This window comes from Enhydra lutris, unplaced genomic scaffold, assembly GCF_002288905.1.
Source record: "Enhydra lutris kenyoni isolate GAN:26980312 unplaced genomic scaffold, ASM228890v2 scaffoldscaffold4, whole genome shotgun sequence".
NCBI classification, from domain to species: Eukaryota; Metazoa; Chordata; class Mammalia; order Carnivora; family Mustelidae; genus Enhydra; species Enhydra lutris.
Window position 1 is genome coordinate 57260525 of NW_019154088.1, and position 24192 is coordinate 57284716.

Here is a 24192-nt window from a genome sequence, read left to right on the forward strand (position 1 = left end):
CCCCCCCCCCCCCCCCCCCCCCCCCCCCCCCGGCAGTAAAAATGAGGACTAGTGCTAATTCCTTTCTGGCTGTAGAGCTAACATGGGTTGATAGCTTGATTGTGCCCTGGAGGTTCGAATGTTTTTGCAATTTTTTAAAAAACTGAAGGTGAAAAGATACTTGATTACAAATGGGGATTTCTTCCTCCTACAATAAAGTCATTAAAAATCACTTCAGCCTTTGAAAGTGACATATTTGGTGTAAGCATCCAAAGCACAGTTGATAATAATGGGTGCTTACAGTGCGGGGGCGGGGGTGTTGTTTGCACGGCATTCAACAATGCACGCGTGCATTTATTCATCGTTTATCCAGAACGCCGGTACATGTCCGTCTACTCTGCGTGAGGCCCTGGGAAACCTGCTTCAGCCCATGCTTCCTCTCAACACCCAGTCTGTGTGCTTGGCCACAGGGTTTTGGATTTTTTATATCTGCTTTACTCTGAAGAATGCTACTAGAATTTGCTCTGTGAAATACACCACTGACCTATTGTTGGGATAATTCCGAGGTTTGTAACCACTTCCTATGCACCCTCTATGAAGGCAGGCTGAAGCGGTGGTTCTGAAGCTTAAGCCCGCCTCAGAAGCTCCTGCAAGGCTGGGTTGTGAAGCCGGATCCCTGCGCCCCACCCCCAGTTTCTGATTCACTAGATTTGGGTAGGGTTAGACTTTGCATTTCTAAGAAATTCTCTGGTGATGTGGGTCGCTAGTCTGGGGACCACATTTTGAGAAATAGGGTGTGAGGGATTTTTTTTTTTTTTTAGACCTAAGGTCCTTGGAAAAGCTGCTCTTCCTGAGAATTGGTATAATTTCATTATGGTTAATGTGAATCATGTTTGTGATGCTGATTCCCTTTCTGCTTTGCCTCAGAAGTTCAGATTCAGATTTGTAGCTCAACTTGAATAAAAGTTAGTTTATACTTAAGCTCCCCAGCCTTGATCTCCTATTTCATTTTCCCCATTCTGATTTTTTAACTGTTACCATTTTGCAGTTTTGTTTTAGAACTTCTTGTAAATGGACTCCGTTTTGTGGAATATAGTATATATTGATAAATATAACTGCAGTCAGTGTTCTTTCCTTGGGCATTTGGCTTTCAAATTTACTACAAAATACTATGTTTCGAGTGTTTAATTCTTTAGCTATGGGAATACATTCTCTAGAAGGATTATTGATAGCTACTAACCAGAGTGTATTGAAAAAAAAAGTTTGGTAAGAAGACGAGAAAGTTCTCAGTAAAAAAACATTTTTTTTTTTTTAAATAAAACAACTGGTGCATAGGTAATATGATACAATGGGTATGCAAAAAATTATATTTTTTTATTGAGGACTCTACAATAGCAAATTATACAGTTGCTTGGGTTGTCGGGTGGACAGAGAAGGATGGAGTAAAGAGAACAGTGAAGGAAGAAGTAATTATAGTGGCGGCCAGACGTGAGTGGGCATCCGAGTCCGTCCCTGGAAGACTTGGATAGATGGGCTGCCGTTCTCTAGGCTTGGGCTGGGGGCCTGCATTTGTGTGAGGTAAAGCAGGAGACTCTGGAGCCTGGTGGGGGCGTGGAGGGATGGGGAGGCCTGGCCAGGGGCCGGGAAAAGGTCGTACAGTTCTTCCTCGCTAGGCATTGGGCAGAATAATGAAAAGCGGGACTGTCTTGAAAACCTGTTCTGAGTCCATCTGTTTTTTAGCTGAGGCGTTCCTATTCAGATTTTCTACAACTCTTTGTGAAATCAGATGGTGTAATGGGCATGATGTCATTCGCATTACACAGCCTTAGCTTCAGAAAAAATACTCATTATGTTAGATGGTAGTTGGAAGCAGTTTGTAGCTGATTTCTCTCTCCCTCTCTTTCTCTTTCTCTCTCTCTCTGTTTCCCCTCTTCCTTCTCATTTCCCCTCTCTCCCCCTCACTTTGTGCTTTTCCTCTACTTCAACTTAAGAGAGAACACCCGACCAACAGCTTATCTGAAAACAGGTGAGAAAGGTATACTTCTAAAATAAAGCCCCGTGGGGGTGCTTGGGTGTTTCAGCATTCAGCTCAGGTCATGATCCCAGGGTTCAAGTCCGGCATCAGGCTCCCTGCTCAGTAGGGAATCTGCTTCTCCCTCTGCCCCTCCCCTTGCCTTCTCTCCTTCTATCCCTCTCTCATTCTCTTTCTAATAAATAAAATCTTAACTAATGAATCATTGAACACTACATCAAAAACTAATTATGCAGTATACAGTGGCTAACTGAACATAAAAAAAAAAAAATTTTTTTAAAAGCCCTGGGGTTGTCACTTTGGACCTCCTCCAAGAGTGTGGAGTCACACAGAACATCACAGTATGGGAACTGGCTCAGGCGGGAAGTCCTGCCCCTGTGCCAGGTGGGGGAAGTTAGGAACGGGTTGTCTTAGCATTCATATGGTAATGTGGCATACACGCTCTGAAAAGGTTAGGTATTCTTTGGCACAGCTGCCTCTGGCTTTCTTTTCATTCATTTGGTGACAGAATCAGATTTATCACCCACCCTATTGTTGCTAAATTCAGGCTTTAATCTCTCTAAAAGTTACCTGGATTTAGGGCTCACTGGAGGCAGGTTTTATTTAAAAGGTGTTTTTCTTAAATAGATATTTTAAAAATAATTTCAGATTTACAGAAAGATCATGAAGATAATACAGAGAATGCCCATACATCCCCACACCCAGTTTCCTCTGTTATTACTCTCTTACGTCAGTGTGGTACAGTCGTCACAGCTAATGAATGATATATTATTCCTAAACCTCATAGATTAATTTAATTTCCTTAGTTTTTACCTAATGTACCCTTTCTCTTTTTTTTTTTGCAATCTTTTAAAAAATTTATTTTTTAAATTTCTTTTCAGTGTTCCAGAATTCATTGTTTATGCACCACACCCAGTGCTCCATGCAATACATACCCTCCTTAATATCCACCACCAGGTTCACCCAATCTCCCCCCCCACCCAACCCTCAGTTAGTTCCTCAGAGTCCACAGTCTCTCATGGTTCATCTCCCCCTCCAATTTCCCCCAACTCCCTTCTCCTCTCCATCTCCCCATGTCCTCTGTGTTATTCCTTATGCTCCACAAATAAGCGAAGCCATATGATAATTGACTCTCTCTGCTTCACTTATTTCACTCAGCATAATCTCTTCCAATCCCGTGTCCATGTTGATAAAAAAAGTTGGGTATTCATCCTTTCTGATGGAGGCGTAATACTCCATTGTATATGTGGACCATATCTTCTTTATCCATTCATCCATTGAAGGGCATCTTGGTTTCCTTTCTGTGTCAGGATTCCATCCAGAATTCTGCTGTGGTGATGAGACCACCTCTTCCCATCAGTCCTTGGAGAACTGGCCATCAGAAGCTATAGTTGGAGATCACAGGGCAGGGGGAAATGGAAAGTGGAAAAATTAAGCGTGTTTTTTAGGGTTTGAAGTCACAGTTTTTCAGACTGACCTTGTTTCTGGTGAGCTTTGAAGCCTGAGGAGTACCAGTCAGTTGTTGTGTAAAATATCCATCAATTTGGCTTTGCTTAAGGTTTCTTTTGTCGTTAGACAGGGGATAGTGGAATTTTGGGGAGGAAGACTCCAGAACTAAAGTGCCGTATTTCATTACATCCCATCAATTACATCATTACACATACATACAGGTTATCACCATGATTTAATCCTCTCCGTGTAGACCTTGATCACATGGCTTGCCTAGTGTTTGTCAGGTTTCTCCTATGAAATGACTCCTCTCCCCACCCATTTCTGTACTGTAGTCTTTGGAAGGAAGTCACTATAAGTCACTGTGTGCAGCCCACACTAAAGGTGTGGCAAGTTATGCACCCCCTCCTGGAGGGGGGGCGGTATGTACACACATCATTTGATATTCTGGTTTGGAGATTTGTCCCTTCCCCCCATTTATTTATTTATTCAGTCATTTATTTAGGTCTGTGTAGACTTGGGAATATTTACTTGATCCTTTAGGTTATATACAATACTACATTACTTTTTGGCTCAAACTCTTCCAGTTTTGGCCTTTGGGAGCTCTTTTGGGGTCTCCCTTCCCTTTTGTGGCATACCCCTATTATTGTGTCAGGCCAGTGTGATAAGCACTACACTACAGAAACTACCCCCCCCAAATCATGGTGGTTTTTTTTTTTTTTTTTAAACACTTTCTTACTGTTTCTGGCACTATAAGATGTTCCAGGCTCATTTTTTATAGTCCTTGACACAGTCTTGGAATCAGCCATTTTTCCCAGGAGCTCTGGTTCCTTTTTCTCAGAGAGCGGAATTAGAAACCAAAGTTCTGGATGGTTGGGTGTGTGTGTTGCTCATTGCGTCCGGGTTCTCCCAGGTGACAGGACAAGGAAATAGGTGTATGTATCCTAACTTTTGTATACATATCTGTAAGTATTTCTGGATCTATTCCTCTGTAGCTGTATTAAGCAAACCTGAACTCACAGGGATGTCTCCAACTCCAGGGCAGTACCACATGGGCCATTCCAGCCCCTCTCCCTCATCTGCAGACTCCCACCACCCTCCATCCTTCTGTTACTGACAGGTATAGTGCTGTCAGAATGGTTAACTCCCACCCCACAAGTTTAGCTGGAGTTCAGTGTTTCCTGTTGCCTTGAATCTTCCCTCGCGTTCAGATTTCCTTACGTCAGCGCCTTTTCCCTCACTCCCTTCAGTGAGGTGATTGCATCCACTTTAATTCAGCTGAGTATCATGTCATGGTCTGCATTCCATCCTGGGATCTCTTGACTCCCTAAATGCTTTTGATTTTTTAATGACATGCATTCAAGTTCATGGTGCTGTGAAGTTTTAAGGGTTTTGACAAATGCTGAGTGTCCTGGATCTACCCTACTCCTACTGCCCTAGAAAACCCCCTGTGCTAATGAAAGCATTCTTAAGAATTTGAACCTGCTGCTAGGCGAAATAGGAATAAGTATTAGACAACAGTATCTTATAGGAAAAGGCAATTCTGTGGGGCCTTATTTGCTGCTCTAAGAGAAGGAAACCATGTGGGTTGGGTTTTACCCTTTGGTGAAACCCCCCCACCCAAAGAGTCCTAGTTCAAGGTGTTTGAGTGCCTCTGATTTAGATGTGAGGTAGGAAGGGGGTGGTGGGTGTTCTATCTCAGGTCTTTCTTCTTCCTTCCTGAGCTCATCAATAGCCCCGACTCACCATTTTGTCTAACATCCTGTTGAAAGTCCTGCCAGCCCGTTGTATCTGGAAGCAGTTCTGTTCTAATTCCACCTGATGCTTAGAAGTTGCTCTGCTCTTAGGCTGTCACCGGGCTGATGACCTGGTGGGGTTGCAGCTGTGGATGGAAACTAGCTCCTAAAAGTGGACAAAGGTTGCTTTAGGAGGAAGTGAGAGAATGGAGCAGGTGAACTTCATGAAACCTTCTTTTTTTTTTTTTTTTTTTAAAGATTTTATTTATTCACCTGACAGAGATCACAAGTAGGCAGAGAGGCAGGCAGAGAGAGAGGGGGAAAGCAGGCTCTCCACCGAGCAGAGAACCCGACATGGGGCTCAATCCCAGGACTCGGAGACCATGACCCGAGCCAAAGGCAGAGGCCCAACCCACTGAGCCACCCAGTCGCCCCTTCATGAAACCTTCTCGTATGGCCGTTATGAATCAGGTTGATCAAAAAAACAACTGCTTTAGGATTCTGTTCACAGAGTGGTGCGGATGATAGTGGGACCTTAAAGTCCAAACCTACTTTAACATGCCACCAATTTATTCTTTCCCCTTGGGTGACTGTACATATGGTGGGGATAATGGTACTAATTTTCTCCTTACGGGAAGGCAGTTGTGAAGAGTAAAGGGAAAAAAATCATGTGAAACTGCCCAGGGTACCGAGTGTGAATACGGTGCCTTTCTGCACTCTCTTCTTTCTGTTACTGGTTCTGCTTCCTCCTAGCCTCTAAACATGGCTTTGGTCCTTGACCCTTTGCTCTTTGAACTGTACCTCCTGTCCTTGGGGTCAACTGTCTTTTGGCTCAGTCGTGCTTTTGTACAGGTGATGCCTAAAACTCTGCCTGGCCCTTTGTTTTAAGTTTCTGACCCATCTGTCTTTTTGCCAAACACTTCTACCTGGATGTCTCCTTATGGAATCAATATGTTTAAAAATTAAAGTTGTCCTCAACCAACTGAACTTCTAGACTCTCTTCTTCAGGCTGTGTTAGAAGCTTCCAGATACTGGAGCCCTTTTTTGGCTTTTCATCATCTCAAACCCTTAGTCCGCACGTCATCTTGAGCTCCTTTTGCAGTGTTTTCCTCCTGTCTCTTCCACTGCCCACCTATACCATCGGAACAGACTCCTAACTGTCCCCCCTTTCCCCAGTCCAGTCTACTCCCTGCCGGCTTGTCTTCCAGCCTGTCTTTTACTATTACCAGTCCGCTTTTTAAAATTTAAATTTGAACTCCACTTGGCATCCAAAGCTTGCGTTTCCACCTTTACCTTCAAACTCAAACTACGTAGTCCGATTTAACTAAACTACATTTTCCTTTCTGCCTTTGTGCTGTTCTCTCTCTTCTTATCTCAGCAGGGGAAATCGTAGGGGTGGAACTAAACTTGCAGGGGAGGCTTCAGGGCCATGGACGTACTTTAGCTTAGAACAAGGAGGACCTTTGCAACAGAGTTGCTAAAGATGGGATGGTATCATGGAAGAAGTCTGTCTGTTACCTCCTGCTTCCCAAGCCTGAGGACACCTTTAAGTCCTTATCGTCCTCCACCTCTCAAGCATGTGGCTTCTCTTCTCTTTAGAAGTTGCTTTCTCCCCATGTCCCATGACACTGTGCTTGGGCAAGGTCACCCACCTCTCGATTGCATCACTGGTTCTTCTTTCTTCCATCTCCTAAATCAGTCTCCTCTCCTGTTGCTTCCATTTCTGTGCTTTCTTGAAAGGTTTCATGGCTCTTAGTGATCACCTTTTGAGAAAGATTCCCAAATAAAACCCCCAACCCTGTCTTTATAATTTGTCTGTGTTTCTAACTTCTTGCCAGATGCTTCTATTTGAGTACCTTGTATCCAAATTTGAATTCATTTCCTTCCTTCTAAAACATGTTCCTTCCCAGTTCCCTGGTTTGATTAATGGCAACAGAGGTTGGCGGACTTTTTCTGTAAAGGGCCAGACAGTAAATATTTTTGGCTTTGTGGGCCTTAAGGTCTTGGTCATAATTACCTAACTCTGCCTTTTGTAGCACAAAAGCATCCACAGATAATACGTCAACAAAGATAGGTATGCTGTGTTTCAATAAGATTTTACTTACAAAAATAGGCAGTGGGCTGAAATTGATCTGTGGGTCAGAGGTTGCCAACCCCTAGGTTACCCAGGTCCAAAATTCAATATTTCTTTGCCTTTCTACTAATTTCATTTACTCTCTTCTTAGGATATTTAATTTCTGCTGATTCTACCCTTATGAAACTTTTTGTATTTCTAGACTATAGTGCTTCCACATTCATTGGTCTAGTAGAGAAAATGTTCCTTTTACATGTTACTGTCCATCAGTCTGCCTAACCAGAAATCTCCAGTGACTGCCCTTGGCCTGCATAATAAGGTCAGAGTCCTCGCAGAGCAGCTGCTTCTAGGGTTTTGCCTCCAACCTTTTGTGGTTGGAGACTCTGAATGGACGCTCTTGCAAGTACACTGGTCTAGTCTCTATTCTGCTATTTGTTCTAGCTCTGCTCATGATGCTCTCCTGACTCGCAGTGGCCTCCCCCCCACTTATTGAAGCCTGAATGTTCCTTCTCTTGATCTGCATGCACAGTGCTTTTGATGCTATCCTTACTTCTTCTGCTGAGACTGCGCTGGGCTCTATTTTATATCTTTGTAGCCTTCCTTCTTCTCCATCTGAGGCCCAGTAGATGGTCCGTCGAGATGGGTAATGATCACGCATTGAATCAGTCTCTCCTCCAGATCTGCCCATGCCTTTGGAGTTCCTGCCTCAGTTAATGGCACCAGGGATTATCATTGGCCTTGGAGACTCTGTGACTGCTTGTTAGGTTTAGCTCCTTCTCCCTGTCCTGTCATTCCCCTGTCTGCCTCCTTTTATCCATCCCCTCTGTTGCTGGCTTAGCTCAAGTCTTCTCCATTCTTCGTTAAGACCGCTTGAGTAGCCTTTGAATGTGTATTGCCAACAGTAGCTTCTCTCTCTTTATAACCCCAACACCCTATCTATAGGGACCTGTCATGTAGGTGTGATTCTGCAACATCGTTGATTGAAACCCTTCAGTGGTTCTCCATTGTCGTTGGGTAAGGGCTAGCTTTCCAGTGTGCCACAAGTCCATGATTGATGGAATACCCTTTCCTCTCCAGCCTTGTTTTTGGCCCATTTCATTGACACAGTCTACATTCAACCATATGTAACCCCAAAAGGCCCTCTATGGACTTGTATAGACTGACTTCCTTCTCTGACCTATCTGGAAAACTATCTGAATTTCTTGGAAGGGTGTAAATGCCCCTTCTGCAGAGCTTTCATCTCTCCTTCTCTCTGGAAGACCAAAAAGAATAAAGGTGTCATAAGATAACCACTGGGAGAGATGCTTGGGCTTGATGTAGTTTCTGGTGTCCTTTCAAATTCAGAGTCTTCTAAAGTTGACCTGGAGCCTGATTAATGAACAATTAAGTAGAGAAGTTTATAAAGCATCTTGAATGCTTAAAGATGCTAAATATGCAGTTTTGACTTATTTCCTTGCTTTGTTTTTGCTAGAGCTTTTGCCTTCTTCCTCTATTATAGTGGATAGAGTAAGAGTCAACAATGTAGAATAATTCTGGATTTATTTATATCCCCTCCCTTTTTAAAATAACCTGAGATCTTTAGTTTAAAATGTTAGGATGGGGGCAGAGCAGGAGGGAATAATTATTTCGGTACAAATATTTTATATCTGCCTCTTCACTCTAGAAAAGTAAACTTAACATCTATGGCAAAACTTACTAGACTTTCCAGCTCCTGCTATTTCTCCTTTTTTGTGAGAGCTTCCGCTCAGAGAAGGAGGCTTTTTATGGGGCTAACAGCTCTTATCAGACAACCACAGAGGTTGTGGAAAAGGAAAGAGGCCTTGAGGCTGCTGAGTAGGACGACATTTGTCTCCTCCAGCCGTGGTCAAAAGCCACCTGTCCCTTTCATCTAGTGTCTCATCCTGGCAAGGAGACAGTATGTTCTCTTTCTAGAAGGATCTATGGAGCAGAAAAGAGAAAGGTAGAGATCATGAAGAAAGTGACCCTTTAAAGTGTTCCTTGATGTGGGGGATACCAGATATGGAGAGGGAACACAATTACTATGGTTCTCTCTCTAGATTCAGAGTCTGCTTTGGCATGAGGTCCTTGTGGACACCCTCTTGGAGAAGAAGGAAGGTGCTTTTTTAGTTTTGAAGGGTGTTATTTTGAGAGGCCTCTGCTGTTTTCTAGGGAGGGTGTTTGGCCTCTTCCAAGGACTTGGCCTGTTCCTTTTAGTCTATGAGGAGCTGTGCTAGCAGTTCTAGACCGCCTGGAGGCCTAGGCAGGTCTCTTCCGAGCCTCTGTCCTCATTCATAAAGAAGGCATCTGGTAAACCTTCCAGCACTGGATTAAACTGCCTGAGAGGTAAAGGGGGAGGACTTGTAGTGGAGCCTTTCGAAGAGCCTAAGGCAACTTTCATTTAATTTACATTTTCAGTCCTTCAGATACTGGAGTCAAAGATTGAGAGAAACACACCCACAGCACTTAGAACATACAAGTACACCATTTCTCTCTCTCCTTAGCCCACTCCTTGGCAGAGAAAAAACAAAATTAGTCCACAGAGATATCCAATTTTGACTATTCCTGATTTTTCATTATGGGCAGTGAAACTTTGAAAAATTAATTATAATGCACTAAACTTTTACCTTTGCCAGAAGAGACATAGTTTATGCTAGAACATAGAGGTAATTGGCTCTGAGTTGAAATAATTCTAAATTTAAATTTACAGCAGTTTTGTGGGTATGTGTAGCTGGGCTGGTGAAGAGTTAACATATGCCTTAAGTATGAATTTTAGAGACAGATTCTTTAGTAGTCTTCAAACATCTTTACTTGCTCAGTGGAGTTCAGAAACCACTTCTGACTTGGAGCTCTAAGAATATTAGATACGAAAAAGACTTAAATGCTAGTCTACCTACCAGATGTCCTATTACTAGAGCTATGGCCACAGCCCAGGGCTCTTTCCCCAGCCTCCTCTCTCACCACAGTGAGGGGTCCAGACTTGGTGAGATGAGGATTTAATCACTAAAATAAAGATAATATTTTTCTTCACTTTCAACCTCAGATTTGATAAGTCCCACTTTTCTGTTCAGTTTTTGCCACCTTTTTCTGATAATTTTTAATCTGTGGTATTTCTTAGTGTGCCTTTAACTCCTAAAACTTATCTGATTGTTAGATGAAAATAGAAAGTTAGCAGGGCTGTAGGATTTGCCTCATTCACCCCGCTTTGTTCTAAACTCCTTCCCACAGTGAGGGGACGCATTGTGTGTCTACAGCACATGACCCTGACTCGGGTCCTTCAGGCAGCTGACTAATGGGACCTGAGCTGCCCGCTGCTTTTCACCAGCCACAGCACAGACTTGCCATGCTTAGCAACTTCTGCCTCGTACCCCTGTAGGGAGCCATCTAGTGACACGGTCAGGCTGGTCTGGGGCCACACCCACTGGCCTTGGCAGTGAAGAGGTGCACCTGGTACACTGAAGCCTGGCATTTGGCAGGGAGCACCCTCAGGTGCTGATGGCATGAGTCTTACCTGAGTTGCCAAAGGAGACCAGTGATGTGATGCCCTAATATGCCGGAAGCCCAGGCAAGCTGGCATCACGGGGAGCAAAAGGCAGTGGGCAAGGCTGCAGTAACCTATAGGCAGGTGCAGTTACACACAGCAGCCTTGGGGCAGGTGACCCAAGGGACCCAAGCCCCAAGCCAAAGGACCAGGTGACTGCTGGTGACCTTGGTCAATTCCACAACCTCTCTGAGCCTTCATTTTTGCCCATCTGTATAGTGGCAGTGGTGATATTTACCTTGCAGATGGTGAAGGTGAGAAACAGTGTAGGTTAGGCACTTAGCTCCTATACACTGATGAACTCAAGACATAGTAACTATTATTTCTGTTACTGAAGAACACAGCCACACACCTCCTTGTTGGTTATTGGGACAGTCCTGTATGTTTTTCCTCTAGGAATTAGAACTCTCACTCTTAAGGCTGATAGTTTCAGCTGGAAGAAAATTGTGTAATGCCTTATCATGTTTTTAGGTTGTTACTTATCCCTAGAGCAAGACTTAGAAAAGTTATAGAAACATGTCACTGGGCCAGAATCTGAATATCACAGATGTCTGGCTCAAGGCCCAGAGAGTCTAGGTGAACTTCTACCTTTGCCCAAATAAAGGATTGTTTTTCCTTTTAATATGCTAGATCCCTCTGCTTATCCCAGGACAAGATGAATATTAAGTAGGCAGAAGGTTCCTGTCTATGATCAATTCTAATGCCTTTTGTGAAGGGAAATGGTTGTAAATTATTACCAGTTAATTAAATGAGTGTTTCCGTTGAGTCCTGTGTGCGGGCTTTTATTCAAGCCTGTTTAGAATCATGCAAGGTCAGAGCTAGAAAGGTTTTTAGACAACCCTCTCCTTTCATGGCCAAGGAGATGGAGTCAGGATGTAAGTGACTTGCTCAAATGGTGCCAAAGGGAAAGCAAACCTTGGCCAGGGGGTGTAGGGAGGAAAAAGGGGTTCCTGGGTGTCTGGTGGGTATATCATGTGAACAGAGCATAATTTGTAGGCAGTGGGCCTGTGCATAGGCTACTGGTATCTTGGAATGCTTTTCTATTTATGAAGTGCTATCACATTTTTCTTATAAGATAAAATATTATTCTGTTTTATAGGTGATGAAATTGAGGTGGTCAAATGAAACTTCCAATTCAACTCATGAGACCAGATCAATAGATATTTGGAGTGTTTACTTGGTTCAAGGAACTCTGCTAGGCCCTTTGGGGAACATAAAATTGTCAGATCCTGCTGGAATGGAGTGTACAGACTTATTGCAAGTGACAGGATATAAGTAGATGAAATTTATCTAATTGTTCAAGGGCATAAATAAGTATTAAGATGGTAATCGAGATAGGAATTTTGAGACTGGAGGGATCAATGTGCGTGTCAAGATCTTCCTGGCATAAGCTTCTTCCTTCAGCTCCTGTGGCTGCGTCATTTTCTTGTCAGGTGCACTAGGTTACGCATCCCACCGGCAGCCCCAAGGAACAACTTTGGGAGATCCTGAGTACCTGGCGGTGATCCCAGCCCTAGGAGTAATTCGGTAAAGGTTTGAATGAATGGATAGGTGAAGAGAGATTTTCCAAGCAGAGGCAACAGAATGAGCAAAGGTATGGCTATGCCCTGGTGAGGAGACAGGCCTGACCAGAAGAGCAGGTTTAAAGAATGGAAGCTTGAAAAAGAGGTTTGGGTAAATTAGTGGGGAGGCAGTAAAAAGAGAACCCATGTGGCCCAGAAAGCTAGGTGGAGCAGCTTGAATTTTATTCTGAAGGCACTGGGAAGCCATCGGAGGCTTTGCTGGGGGAAAGTTGAAAAGGGTATCTGGGCATTGAGGTGTAGAATCTTCCTTGATTTTGATTTGTTTTTAATTTTTAATTTTAATTTTTATTTATTTATTTATTTATTTTTGTCGCTTGTTCGTATCCTATACTTGGATGTCATACCTAAGAAACTATCACCTAACCCAAGGTCAGGAAAATTTAATCCTGTGCTTTCTTGTAAGATTTTTATAGTTTTAGCTCTTGCATCGGGTCTGTGATCCACTTGGAGTCCATGTTTCCATATGGTAAAATGTAGGGGGCCGCCTTCATTCCTTAGAATATAGATATCCAGTTGTCCTAGCACCATTAGTTAAAAAGAATATTCTTTCTCCATTTAATTGTCTGGTCACTCTCCTTTGGGTAATCCCGCTCTACCCCTTGTCCTATTTTCCTTTCTCCCACCCTCAGGCAACCACTGATGAGTCTTCTGTCAATACTGATTAGTTTGCCTTTTCTAGACAGAATGTACTCTGTTTTTTTTTTCTAATTTTTAATTTATTTATTATTTTTTATTAATGTATAATGTATTATTTGCCCCAGGGGTACAGGTCTGTGATTCATCAGTCTTACACACTTCACAGCACTTACCGTATCACATACCCTCCCCAATGTGTATCACCCAACCACCCTCTCCATCTGTTTGGTGTCTCTCATTCAGTATCTCCCATGCTGTTGCGTGCATCAACAGTCCATTCTTGTTATTGTTGAATACTATTCCAGTGTGTGGCTTTACCACATTTTTTTAAAAGCTCCTGGGAGCATTTGTGTACATATCTTTGTGTGGACACATGAGGTCTTGATTCTTGGGTAATTACCTGGAGGGGAATAGCTGGGTCAAATGGGAGGCGTACGTGCAACTTTTTTTTTTTTTTTTAAGATTTTATTTAGTTATTTGACAGACAGAGATCACAAGTAGGCAGAGAGGCAGGCAGAGAGAGAGGAAGGGAAGCAGGCACCCTGCTGAGCAGAGAGCCCGATGTGGGGCTCGATCCCAGAACCCTGAGACCATGACCTGAGCCGAAGGCAGAGGCTTAACCCACTGAGCCACCCAGCGCCCCATACGTACGTGCAACTTTTTAAGAAAATGTCCAGCTGTTTGCAAAGTAGTGGTACCATTTTACAGTCCCATCAGTGTGTAAGGATTCCAGTTGTTCCGTATTTGTACAAACAGTATGGTCGGACTTCTCAATTTAGCCGTCCCAGCAGGTATGTGTTATTGTTGCATTGTGGTTTTAATTTCCATTTCTCCAATGAGTAATGATGTTGAGTCTGTATTTTTTGTACCTATTTGCCATCTGTATATCCTTGGGGAAACATGAAATGATGAAATCCGTTTTTGAAAAGTTGGATTGCTTGTTTTCTTATTATTGAGTTTTGCAAGTTCTTTATCCTGGATACTGGTATTTTATCAGATATATGATTTCCAACTATTTTCTCCTAAAGTGTGACTCATTTTTCATACTCTTGACTGTGTCTTTCAAAGAGCAGAAACTTTAATTTTGGTGAAGTCCAATTTATTGTTTTCTTTCATGGATTGCGCTTTTGGTTTTGTATCTAGAAAAATTTGTCGAACTAAATCAGAGTGCCCCCAATTTTCCCTTATGTATTTTTCTTGAGCTATTAAATTTTAAATTTCTCTTTAGGTCTGTGATGCATTTTGAGTTAATTTTTGTTGTAGGTTACAATGTCAGAGTTGAAGTTGTTTTGCATGTGGACCTCCGGTGGTTACAGCACCATTTGTTGTCTCTGAGTTTTTCCCATTTACCTGTTTGTGCATTAGAATGTCATTTTTTAAAAGTTTATTGCTTACTGACCAGGGCCCAGGAGTTGCCGTACTGACCCACCGAAGTTGTCTGTAGGAGAGAAGGGTTAGTATGAGTTAGAGTTCCTCCCTGAGTGTCTGTTACAGAAAGCATGCTAAATGTGTCAATTTTTAGTTTAAATTCAATTAATTAACATATAATGTATCATTGGTTTCAGACCTAGAGGTCAGTGGTTCATCCGTCTTATATACCAGCCGGTGCTCATTGCATCACGTGCCCTCCTTAATGTCCATCACCTGAGTGGCATCTTGATTGATAAATAGGAGTTTGACAATTAAAGAGAGGAAAGGGTTTTCCAGGCAGAAAGATTACCTGCCCCCAGTCCCTAGGCAATAAGTGTCAGACAGGTAATGTGTATTTTTCACAATTTTGACTGTATGCCCCAGTATGCTATCTGACTGTAAACATGTTTTGTTGATCTCTCAGATTAAATGGAAAAAAAAAGCCTCCCTCGAGAATCTACAAGTAATTTGAAGAGGCCGGGGTACAGGTTGTATATGTGTTTGGCATGGTGGGGACACAGCCTGTAGGGCTATGTGCCAGGCTAAGGAGTTTGAAACCTGTCATTGGTAGCAGGTGGGGGAGGGTGACTCTGGAGACAGGAAATAGCTAGAAGGCCATTGCAGGTGGCCAGGTGAGGCAGGGCAGTAGGAGTAGGGAGGAAGAGGCAGCTTTAGGAGAGGCACAGAAAGTGAGTTTGATGGGATCAGGTAGAATTAGATGTATGTGGCTAGGAGCCTAGGCTGCCGGGTCCCTGGTGGAGTCAGGACTGTGGGGTTTCAATTAAGGGAGTATACAATGAGAATTTGGATTCTGGGCATGTTGATATATTGAACTGGACTTGTCTCAGTGGGACAAGGGGGTGGAGACTTTCCAGAAAAGGTGCATATATAGGTCTGTGCTGGAGACTTAGGAAATGAATACGACACTGCCCCTGTCTTTAACCTGTACCCTTTCTCAGGGGTTCCCATATGTTTGTTTCTTTCTCCTACTCCTACCCCAGAGAATCTCAAGTTGGTGCTAAAATCACAAGGCTGAATCTTCCAATGGAAGAAAAAGAGGACTTCACAAGATTTAAAGGCAACCTGAGGGAGGGGGAGGTGGGGAGAGGAAAGAGAGAGAGAGAGATGCTGGAAAGAAGCCTGAGAGAGAAAAAGAAGAGTGTGGGAAGACCAGGGTAGAGAGTGTCCTGGAAGCAAAGAAATTCATGAACAAGGAAGCTGTCGAGGATCAGAGCTGCAGAGAGCAGTGGAGATGAAAACAGATAGGCTTTGGATTTGACAATGGCACTTGCCAAGGGTTGCATGGGCTGCTTCAGTGCCAGAGGGAGGCAGAGGGTCAGGGTGTACGTGGTAGCATAGATGTTAGAAAGTATAGAGGGAGGTGTAACTGTTGTTTAAATATTTGATGAATTCACTTTGGCTGCCAATTTGGATAAGTCTTTGGATGTTAATGGTAGAACACCCTACTCAAACTGGCCAAACCGAAAGGAATTTATAGGCTCAAATAACTGAAAAGTCCAGAAGAATCAAGCAAGGCTTGATCTCAGGGTTTAAGTGATATCAAGATCTGGTCTCTTTCTGTCTCTCTGCTTTCTCTTCTTACCTGGCTTCCTTCTCCAGCCCGGCAGGAAGGGAACTGGATACTCCCAAGTTTATGTCCTTCTAGATCGAAATTCAGCCGATGTGAGATCTTGTCTCTGTCTTTTAGGTCCAGGATTCCTAATTGGACCCACTTGGATTTTGTGCCCAAACCCAAGCCAGTGACTGGGGGAAGAGAGCAATGATTACTCAGATGACCGTGTAAAGGGCATGTGTCCTCTCTAGGCCAGTCATCGTGGCTGGAGGAATTCAGTGCTCTGATTGACAAGACCTGGGTCATGTGGCCCGTGGAGCTGAGGGCAGAATCCCAGCTGAGTCATTGGGATTACCTACAAGGGAAGGGTAGTTCTGGAACAAGAGCCGAAGTACAATTCCTGGAGGCTGGAATGGATGTTCTAGCTGGAGAGAGAATATCTACCAGTAGGGGAGAGAGTAGGATCAGTGCATGGAAATTATTGGTTGCTACACTTCCGCTTTTAGAGAGAGATCTTTCTATGCACTGGAGGAATGAATGAAGCCCGCTGCAGAGGTAGCAAGTTGGCTGACACGCAGTCGTGGGGAGGGGGTCTAAGCAGTCACTACGAATAGATATCGGCAGCCCATCAGAGCTGAGTAAATGGAAAAGGGGATCTGGAAGGCCGTTTTCCAAACTGTTTCTCTGTAACACAGGAATGCATTTTTACTAAAACCCAGTATACCCTCAAAATGCATATGAAACCGCAAGTAGAAGTTTCATGACATAACACTTTTCCTTACTACGTGACACATGCGTGTTTACTCTTCCAGAATCCCGGTTGTGTGCAACCCAACTCTATTTGTTTTCATGTCACACTAATGTCAAACCCGCTGTTTGTAAAACCGTCTTCGAAGGTCAGGGGTGTAGGTAGCATAGGCTTGAAGCTGGTGTTTGAGTCTGGCTTGTCCATGGTGATGGTGGCACTGGTCAAGCCTGAGGAGGCAAACCTGTTCCGCTTAAGGGAGCTTTGGATTCTGCTAGTGGGATCTCTGGTGTCAGAGCAGCTCTGGCCACGTGTGGGGCAGGGGCAGGGTGAGGGCGTGGCCTGCTTTTGGGCCCGAGGGCCAGTATCGGAGGGAGTTTCCGGGCTGGCCCTGGGCCAGGGCATCTCCGAGGCGGGACGGGGTTGTCTGTCTGGAGGCTGGTAGTGGCTCCTTCTGTGCCAGCAGCCGCTTGTGTTGTGAGGATGAATGTGTGTGCCTGTGTGTGCTCTCCGCCAAGCCTTTATATTGAAGATGAGGGAGTGGCTTTTTAAAAATAACATATTTTTGACTTGAAACAAGTCAAGGCAGTGAGTGGAGACAATTAGAGACTGACATCCTGTTTAGTCATCTCTCCAGAGAGCTCTATTTTCAGAACTGTTCCGTAAAGGTTCGCAAGGGGTATTCAGACAGTTTAGGGGATATTGTTAACTTAGTGGTCGTGGTGATGTAAGTAGCCGATTTGAATGCTCGGTGATCGACAGTGTGGTAACGCCTTGGAAGCAGATTTTGTGCGAGGGATGGGGGGCTTATAAGACTAGGCTATTGTACAGGTAAAGCTTTCTGAGTCAGAACAAAGCAGGCATCTTTTATTCTGAAAAAGTCTGTAATCAGGGTGTGACATTAAAAATATGTGGTGGTAAGCTAGGGGAAGGTCAATGCATTTTTTCCCCAGTCTTTGTCACCTAGGGGTACAGTCAAAACAGTAAATAGTATTGTCAAGGCTCTTTGAGCTCATTTGGTGGAAGCCAGGTCAGAAATGCTGAATGGCGACGTCACAGACTTTTGGATGAGAAGCGTGAAGCTTGGAGTGGTTAAGGACCTTGCTCAGAGTCTAGAACCAGATGCCTCAGTCAGGCCATGTCCCCATTTAGTTTGAGCATAGTTGTGATTTGCAACTTCTTTAAGTGTAATATTCTACCAAAAATGACCAGTTGTGTCTGTACTCAGCTCCTCTGGACCTGTCTCTCTCTTTGAGGAAAGGTCAAGGCAGACATGGAGCCATGGGCTGAATCCAACAAGATCTTGACAATTGTAAATTGATGTATTTGGGTCCAAAAGAACGTCACAATCCAAGGCTTAGCGGTGTTCTTAGATAGTTCGAGGTTAGCACCCAACATGAAGAGGGCAGAGCCTGTGTGCCTGGGCTAGTGAGATCAGAGCGGGTGCTGCCCGAATCCAGAATGGCGTGTTGCACCGGGACAGGACGGAGCCCGGAGATGGCAATCTGCTGAGTTGGCAGAGTGGATGTCTCCCTGAGTACATAGATGAGAGCTTTAAGGGATGAACAAGCAAGAGTCGTGGTTGCAGAGCTCCTGAATTGCCTTCCCTGCGCTTGCTGAAGATTAATTACACTCAAGTGAAAACGGTAGAGATGGAGACCGTACTCTCTCATACTTTTCACTTCCTAAAAGGAAAGGTTGCAGTTGACTGTGCCACATTTGTTCATTACCTCTCATGTTGCCATTGTTTCTCTATTTCATACATCTGTCAAGTGGTTATTATTATTATTTTTTAAAGATTTACTTATTTGAGAGTGAGAGAGAGAAGGGGAGAGGGGCAGCAGGAAACAAAGAGAGAGGAGAGAGAGAGAGAGAATCTCAAGCAGACTTCCTGCTGAGAGCAGAGCCCAATGGGCTGAATCCCACAACCCTGAAAGCATGACCTGAGCTGAAATCAAGAGTCCGATGCTTAACCGACTGAGCCACCCAGGAGCCCCTTCCTGCCATGTGGTTTAATAAAATGTTGCTCTGACATAAGATAGGGTTATTTCAGAAACAATGTCCAAGCTTACAGGTACTTCTCAATAATATCACAAAGAGCCAAAATGGAAGAGACTAAAATTCAAGACAAGCGGAAACATTGGAAGAACGATTTCCCTTAGGTTCGATTTTCTGCCTTTACAGTTTCGTGTGCTTTCACGCGTTTCTTACCCCTCTGCTGTTGAATGAAAGTCTTAATTAAGTCTGATCGATGCTGTGATTTTGCACATGTAGGCCTCTTTGTAAAGAATTATTTGAGGTCCCACAAAAAGGACTTCAAAGTTAGAATATAACACATGATTCTTTTCTCCTTCTAGGTGGATCTGGAGCCAGAAGGGAAGGTGTTTGTGGTAATAACCCTAACGGGGAGCTTCACTGAAGGTAAGGACAAGTTTAGGTGGTTTCTGGTATAAGTATAATCATAGTCGCTGTCAGTAGGATTTTCTGACCTGGAAGTTTATAAAAAGAGCATTTTGTAAAAGAAGCTTTAAAAATGGTTTTATGTTAGGTTGGCTCATATTTTGTTTGTAATGATCTGTTGGTTTGGATTGCCAGATTACGTATATTTGCTAAATCTGGCGATCTCATGATTTGTTTGACATACTCACTGAATTTTACTTTCTTCATCAACATCTTAGCTGAATGGGTTCTTGCCTCTTCTTGTTCATGTCTATCAAATTGTATTACAGATTTTTGGTTTGGGGGCCAACTTTTCACTTTGCCCTGGATGTGTTAAAAAATCTAAGGTGGGGGGGTGGGAGGTTGGGGGAACCAGGTGGTGGGTATTAGAGAGGGCACGGATTGCATGGAACACTGGGTGTGGTACAAAAACAATGAATACTGTTCTGCTGAAAATAAATGAAAAAAAAATGATTTAAAAAAAAATCTAAGGATCATAGTCTCTTTCTTACAATCTTTATCTCATTCTGCCCTGTAAGGGATTCTAGTCCTCTCTCCCTGGTGCTACCCCCACCTCCCACTCCCTAATTTTTTTTAATTGAGGTAAATGTATATACAGTGAAATGAACAGATTGGAAGGGAGGAATTTGAGTTTTGGCAAATGCATGCAGCCACATCCCCAGCACCGTGATCCAAGATAAAGAACATTTCCACCACTCTGAAAGTTCCCTTGTGTCCTTTCCCAGTCAGTTTCCTGCTGCCAGAGGCAATAAATGGGATGTTTTATTTTTTTCACCATAGATTAGTTTGGTCTATCCCAGAAGCTCACGTAAATGGAACTACATAGTATGTTCTCTCTTGTGTCTGATTTCTTGCACTCAGCATAATTTCTGTGAGACCCACCTGTGTCCTTGTGTGTGTTAGCGTCCCATTCCATGACCTACCCATTCTTTTCCTGATGGACATTTGGAGTCATTAGGAACAATGCTGCTATACGCATGGTTGTTCATACATTTCTGTCAATGTGCCCTTTCTCTCCTCTTGGGTAGATACATAGTCCTGGAGTTGCTGGGTAATAAAGGAAATACATATTCAACTTCATAAGAAACTCACAAATGTTTTTCTAACGTCCTTATATTTTTATACTCCCACCAGGAGTGTATGAGCATTCCGATTATTCCATTTCCTCACCAACACTTGGTATGGTCATTCTCTTTAAGGTTAGACAGTCTAGTGGGTATAAAACAGTATCTTGTGGTTTTCATTTGCATTTCCCTGGTGTTGAGTACTTTTGCATGTGATCCTTTTCTTCCCAAGTACCAGCTAAGGTCTTTTTGTTTTCTGAAGTTTGGTTTGTCTTTCTATTATTGATTTATAGTTGTTTGTTTTCTAGAGAAGCATCCTTTGTCAGAAATTGGTATTGTGAATACATTCTCCTAGTGTATGGCTTGCCTTTTCACTTTCCTAGTGGTGTCTTTGAGCAGAAGTTTTAAATTTCTCTGAAGTCCTGTTTATCAATCTCTTCTTTCATAGCTTATACATTTTGTATCCTCTGCAGGAAATCTGTCATAGGGGCACAATAATATTGTCCTGTTTTCTCTTAGAAGATTACAGGATTTTATGTTTAGATCTGTGTTATATTTAGGTCTTTGTTCCTTCTTAAATTAATATTTGTGTGTGGAGGGGTTGGGATTTCTTTTCCCTGTGCTACAATCCAGTTCTCCTACTCCCTGCCATTTCTCGAAGACTTTCTTTTTTCTTGGCACCTTTGTCACCAATCAGTTGACTCTACTGTGGACCTATTTATAAACTATTTTGTTCTATTGATCTACTGATCTATCATTATGCCAATACCACACCATCTTCATTGCTGTTGCTTTATAGTAAGTCTTAAGGCTAAATAGTGCGAGTCCTCCAAATGCGTTTTGTTTGTTTGTTTGGAGGTTATTTTAGCTGTCTTCAGTATTTTAAATTCTGATGTCAATTTTAGAATCAGCTTATCAATCTCCACAGAAAAGCCTACTGAATTTTGAATTAAAGCTGTATTAAATCTATTCATCAATTTGAGGAGAGCTGACATCTTAACAATTGTGAACATCTTCAAGTCCATAAACTGGGTATATTCCTCTGTTCACTGATGGTCTCTAATGTCTCTCATCCATATCAATATTAGAAATTCTATATAATTTTCAATACAGAGATTTTGCACATATTTTAAAAAATATATTTCTAAGTATTTTAAGCTCTTGATGCTGTTACATGGTATTTAAACATTTTTATTTTGGAAATTGGTAACAGTATATAGAGATGAAGTTTTTGCTTGACTTTGCATCCTATGACCTTAAAAAATTTCACTTTCTAATTCTAGTTAGGTTTCTCTTTCTCTCTCTCTTTTTTTTTTTTTTTTTGGTACCTATCTTAGGTTTTTCTCTGTAAATAATCATGTTGTCTATGAATAAGACAATTTTCTTTTTCTTTTCTAATGTTTATGACTTTTATTTCCTTTTCCTGCTTTATTGTGCCCAGAGGCCTTGAGGACAGACCTCCTTGTCTCATAACTAGTTTTAGGAGGAAGGAATTTAGTCTTTCCTTGTAAGTATGATGTTAGTTATGTGCACTTTGTGTATATACTTTTCTTTTTTTTTTTTTTAAGATTTTTTAAATTTATTTATTTGACAGTCAGAAATCACAAGTAGGCAGAGAGGCAGGCAGAGAGAGAGGGGGAAGCAGGCTCCCTGATGAGCAGCAGACAGCCCAATGCGGGGCTTGATCCCAGGACCCTGGGATCATGACCTGAGCCGAAGGCAGAGGCTTTAACCCACTGAGCCACCCAGGCGCCCCTGTGTATATACTTTTCATCACAACCAAGGAAATTCTTTCAAGTCCTGGTTTTCTGATAGATTTGGTTTTTCTTTTCTTTTCTTTCTTTCTTTCTTTTTAAATCAAGAGTGACTGTTAAATTTTGGCAAGGCCTTTTTCTTTATCATTGACATGAGCATGTGGTTTTTCTCCTTTGTTCTTTTTTTTCCAGCAGGCAGCTAAATTACTGGCTATCACCTGAAAATTGTGAAGTCTTTTGAGAGTGGGATTTTTTTTTTTTAAACTTCCCCCACCTTAGTTCTTGGACAGATTCCATAATCCTGAGGCATACTGTTCACTCACAAGGTCTAACCAAGTTGGGGTTTCATTGGAAAGCCTAAGGTATTTTAAGTCCTTTTCACTTTGTGGAACTTGGCCTCTAAACTCTCTCTCCTGCAGTGAGAGAGAGCAGACATCTCACCTCCTTTCTCTCAGCCTTCTAGTTACTGCTTTTGGTGGACTTCTCTGAGTCTCTCTTGAGTATGCACAGATTAGAGGAGTTTATAGATTTGGGGATTCTTCTCTCTATGGCCACATCTTTTCCAGGATTTCTCTGCTCAATTTCCTGTCATCTGTTAGTCCTGAATTTTGTCATTTCACTCTTCAAGCCAGTAAAACTGTAGTTTTCTGCTTGAATTCTTTTCACTCGACCTATGCAGCCTGGAGAATAACCTTGGGAGATGGCCTATAAGTATGGATCTTGACCAGTGCATTTTCCTTCTTTCGAATGTCAGGTTCCCTCCAATTTCTGTCCTCTTTTGGATGCTCTCCAGTGTTTTCAACTAAGTGTTTTAAAATATATTTCTAGAGGTTTTAATTGTTTGTGGTGGGAGGGTTAGTTATTAAAAGCCACTCTACCACTAAAATCCTGTGAAGACTTTTAAACCGTGGCTTAATGGTTTGTCCTTTTGGTGTTGGCATTTTGCAAATTGGTGACACTTTTGAAAATTGGTTTTCTCTTCTCTTTGCTGACTGTTGGTCACGTGGGAGAATTGTTTTAATGTTAATGTTTAATTTTTCCATCTTTCCCCAATTGTTGCATCATATCTTTTTGCTCTGATATTGAAGTTAGCATATATGTGGAATACTTGAACCTGAAAAAGCTCTCTAGATGACGGTTTGGTCAGCTCAAAGACATTTTTGTTTTGCCTGGTATCTTGTACATAGAAGATGGAGAAAGAGGAGTCTACTGATAGCTCAAATAAAATATAATGTGGTTACAGAACACTGTTGCTAGAACATTCTCATAGCATGGGCAAAACCACAGTAGAGGTAAACCCCTCCATGAGAGAAGAGGCAGAGCAAGGAGTGCGTGAGATTCTCAGTGTGCTGAACTACCTTTCTGCACTAAGTTACACAGGACCGATGGAGTGAGGCCGTGCACAGCAGACCACATGTCATTGTGCCATAGTGATTCTGTGACTTCCTTTTTTTAAAAGTGATGTTACCTCTCAAGGACTAAACTGTATCCAGGTTCTGTCTTCCTTAATTGTAACACTAGAAACACTAGAACACTGGGACTGGAATCCTTGTGGATGTTGTCATTACATTAATTGATTAGCGTTAGTGATAAGAAAGGAATGCCAAATATTACTAGGGGTGAGTTCTTACCAGGTCATTGCAATGCTGTTCTTTTTAGAGTGGACCCTGGGTAAAATTGTGAGGCTGGCTGAGTTCCTCTCTCGTACTCCCACCTCCTCTTTACGTTAGTCCTTCTTGCTCCCTGCCTTTAACTGTCTCTTAGTTCCAGTAAGATACCCAGTGATCTCTTCTCTCTAGGAACAGTTGCTCACAAGGAAGACAGTGAATTCACGGACTAATTCACCCCAGAGTGATAGCGATCAATAATATCTTAGTGTTCTATTCCTCGGAGGTGTGCCTGCGTATTTTAAAAGCTGCTGAAACTGACGTTTTATCCATGAGAAGGAGATTTTTAGTGTTGACATTTCAGAAGCCATAAGCATCTAGGTGTGGGATATATTTTAGAACCTCGGATCTATTCTCTGTCTGTGGGAGCACTGTCTTGTCAGTCTGGCTCCGAGGCTGGGGCTCAGTACGAGCTTGCACGCTGCTGCTGCTTTAGACCGCAGCTCCCTTGTCAAATGCAGAGGACGTGAGAGCTACCTGTGTGTGTGTGTG

General features: G+C 42.7%; 1 protein-coding gene across 1 annotated transcript in view; it reads left to right on the forward strand.

Moving 5' to 3' along the window:
* LOC111160069 (protein kinase C eta) overlaps positions 1-24192 on the forward strand; it is a 227517-nt gene that overhangs the window by 48259 nt on the left and 155066 nt on the right. The window contains exon 2 of the mRNA XM_022522881.1: positions 19113-19176. Coding sequence (XP_022378589.1) covers positions 19113-19176 — 64 coding nt within the window. The remainder of the gene's footprint in view (positions 1-19112; positions 19177-24192) is intronic.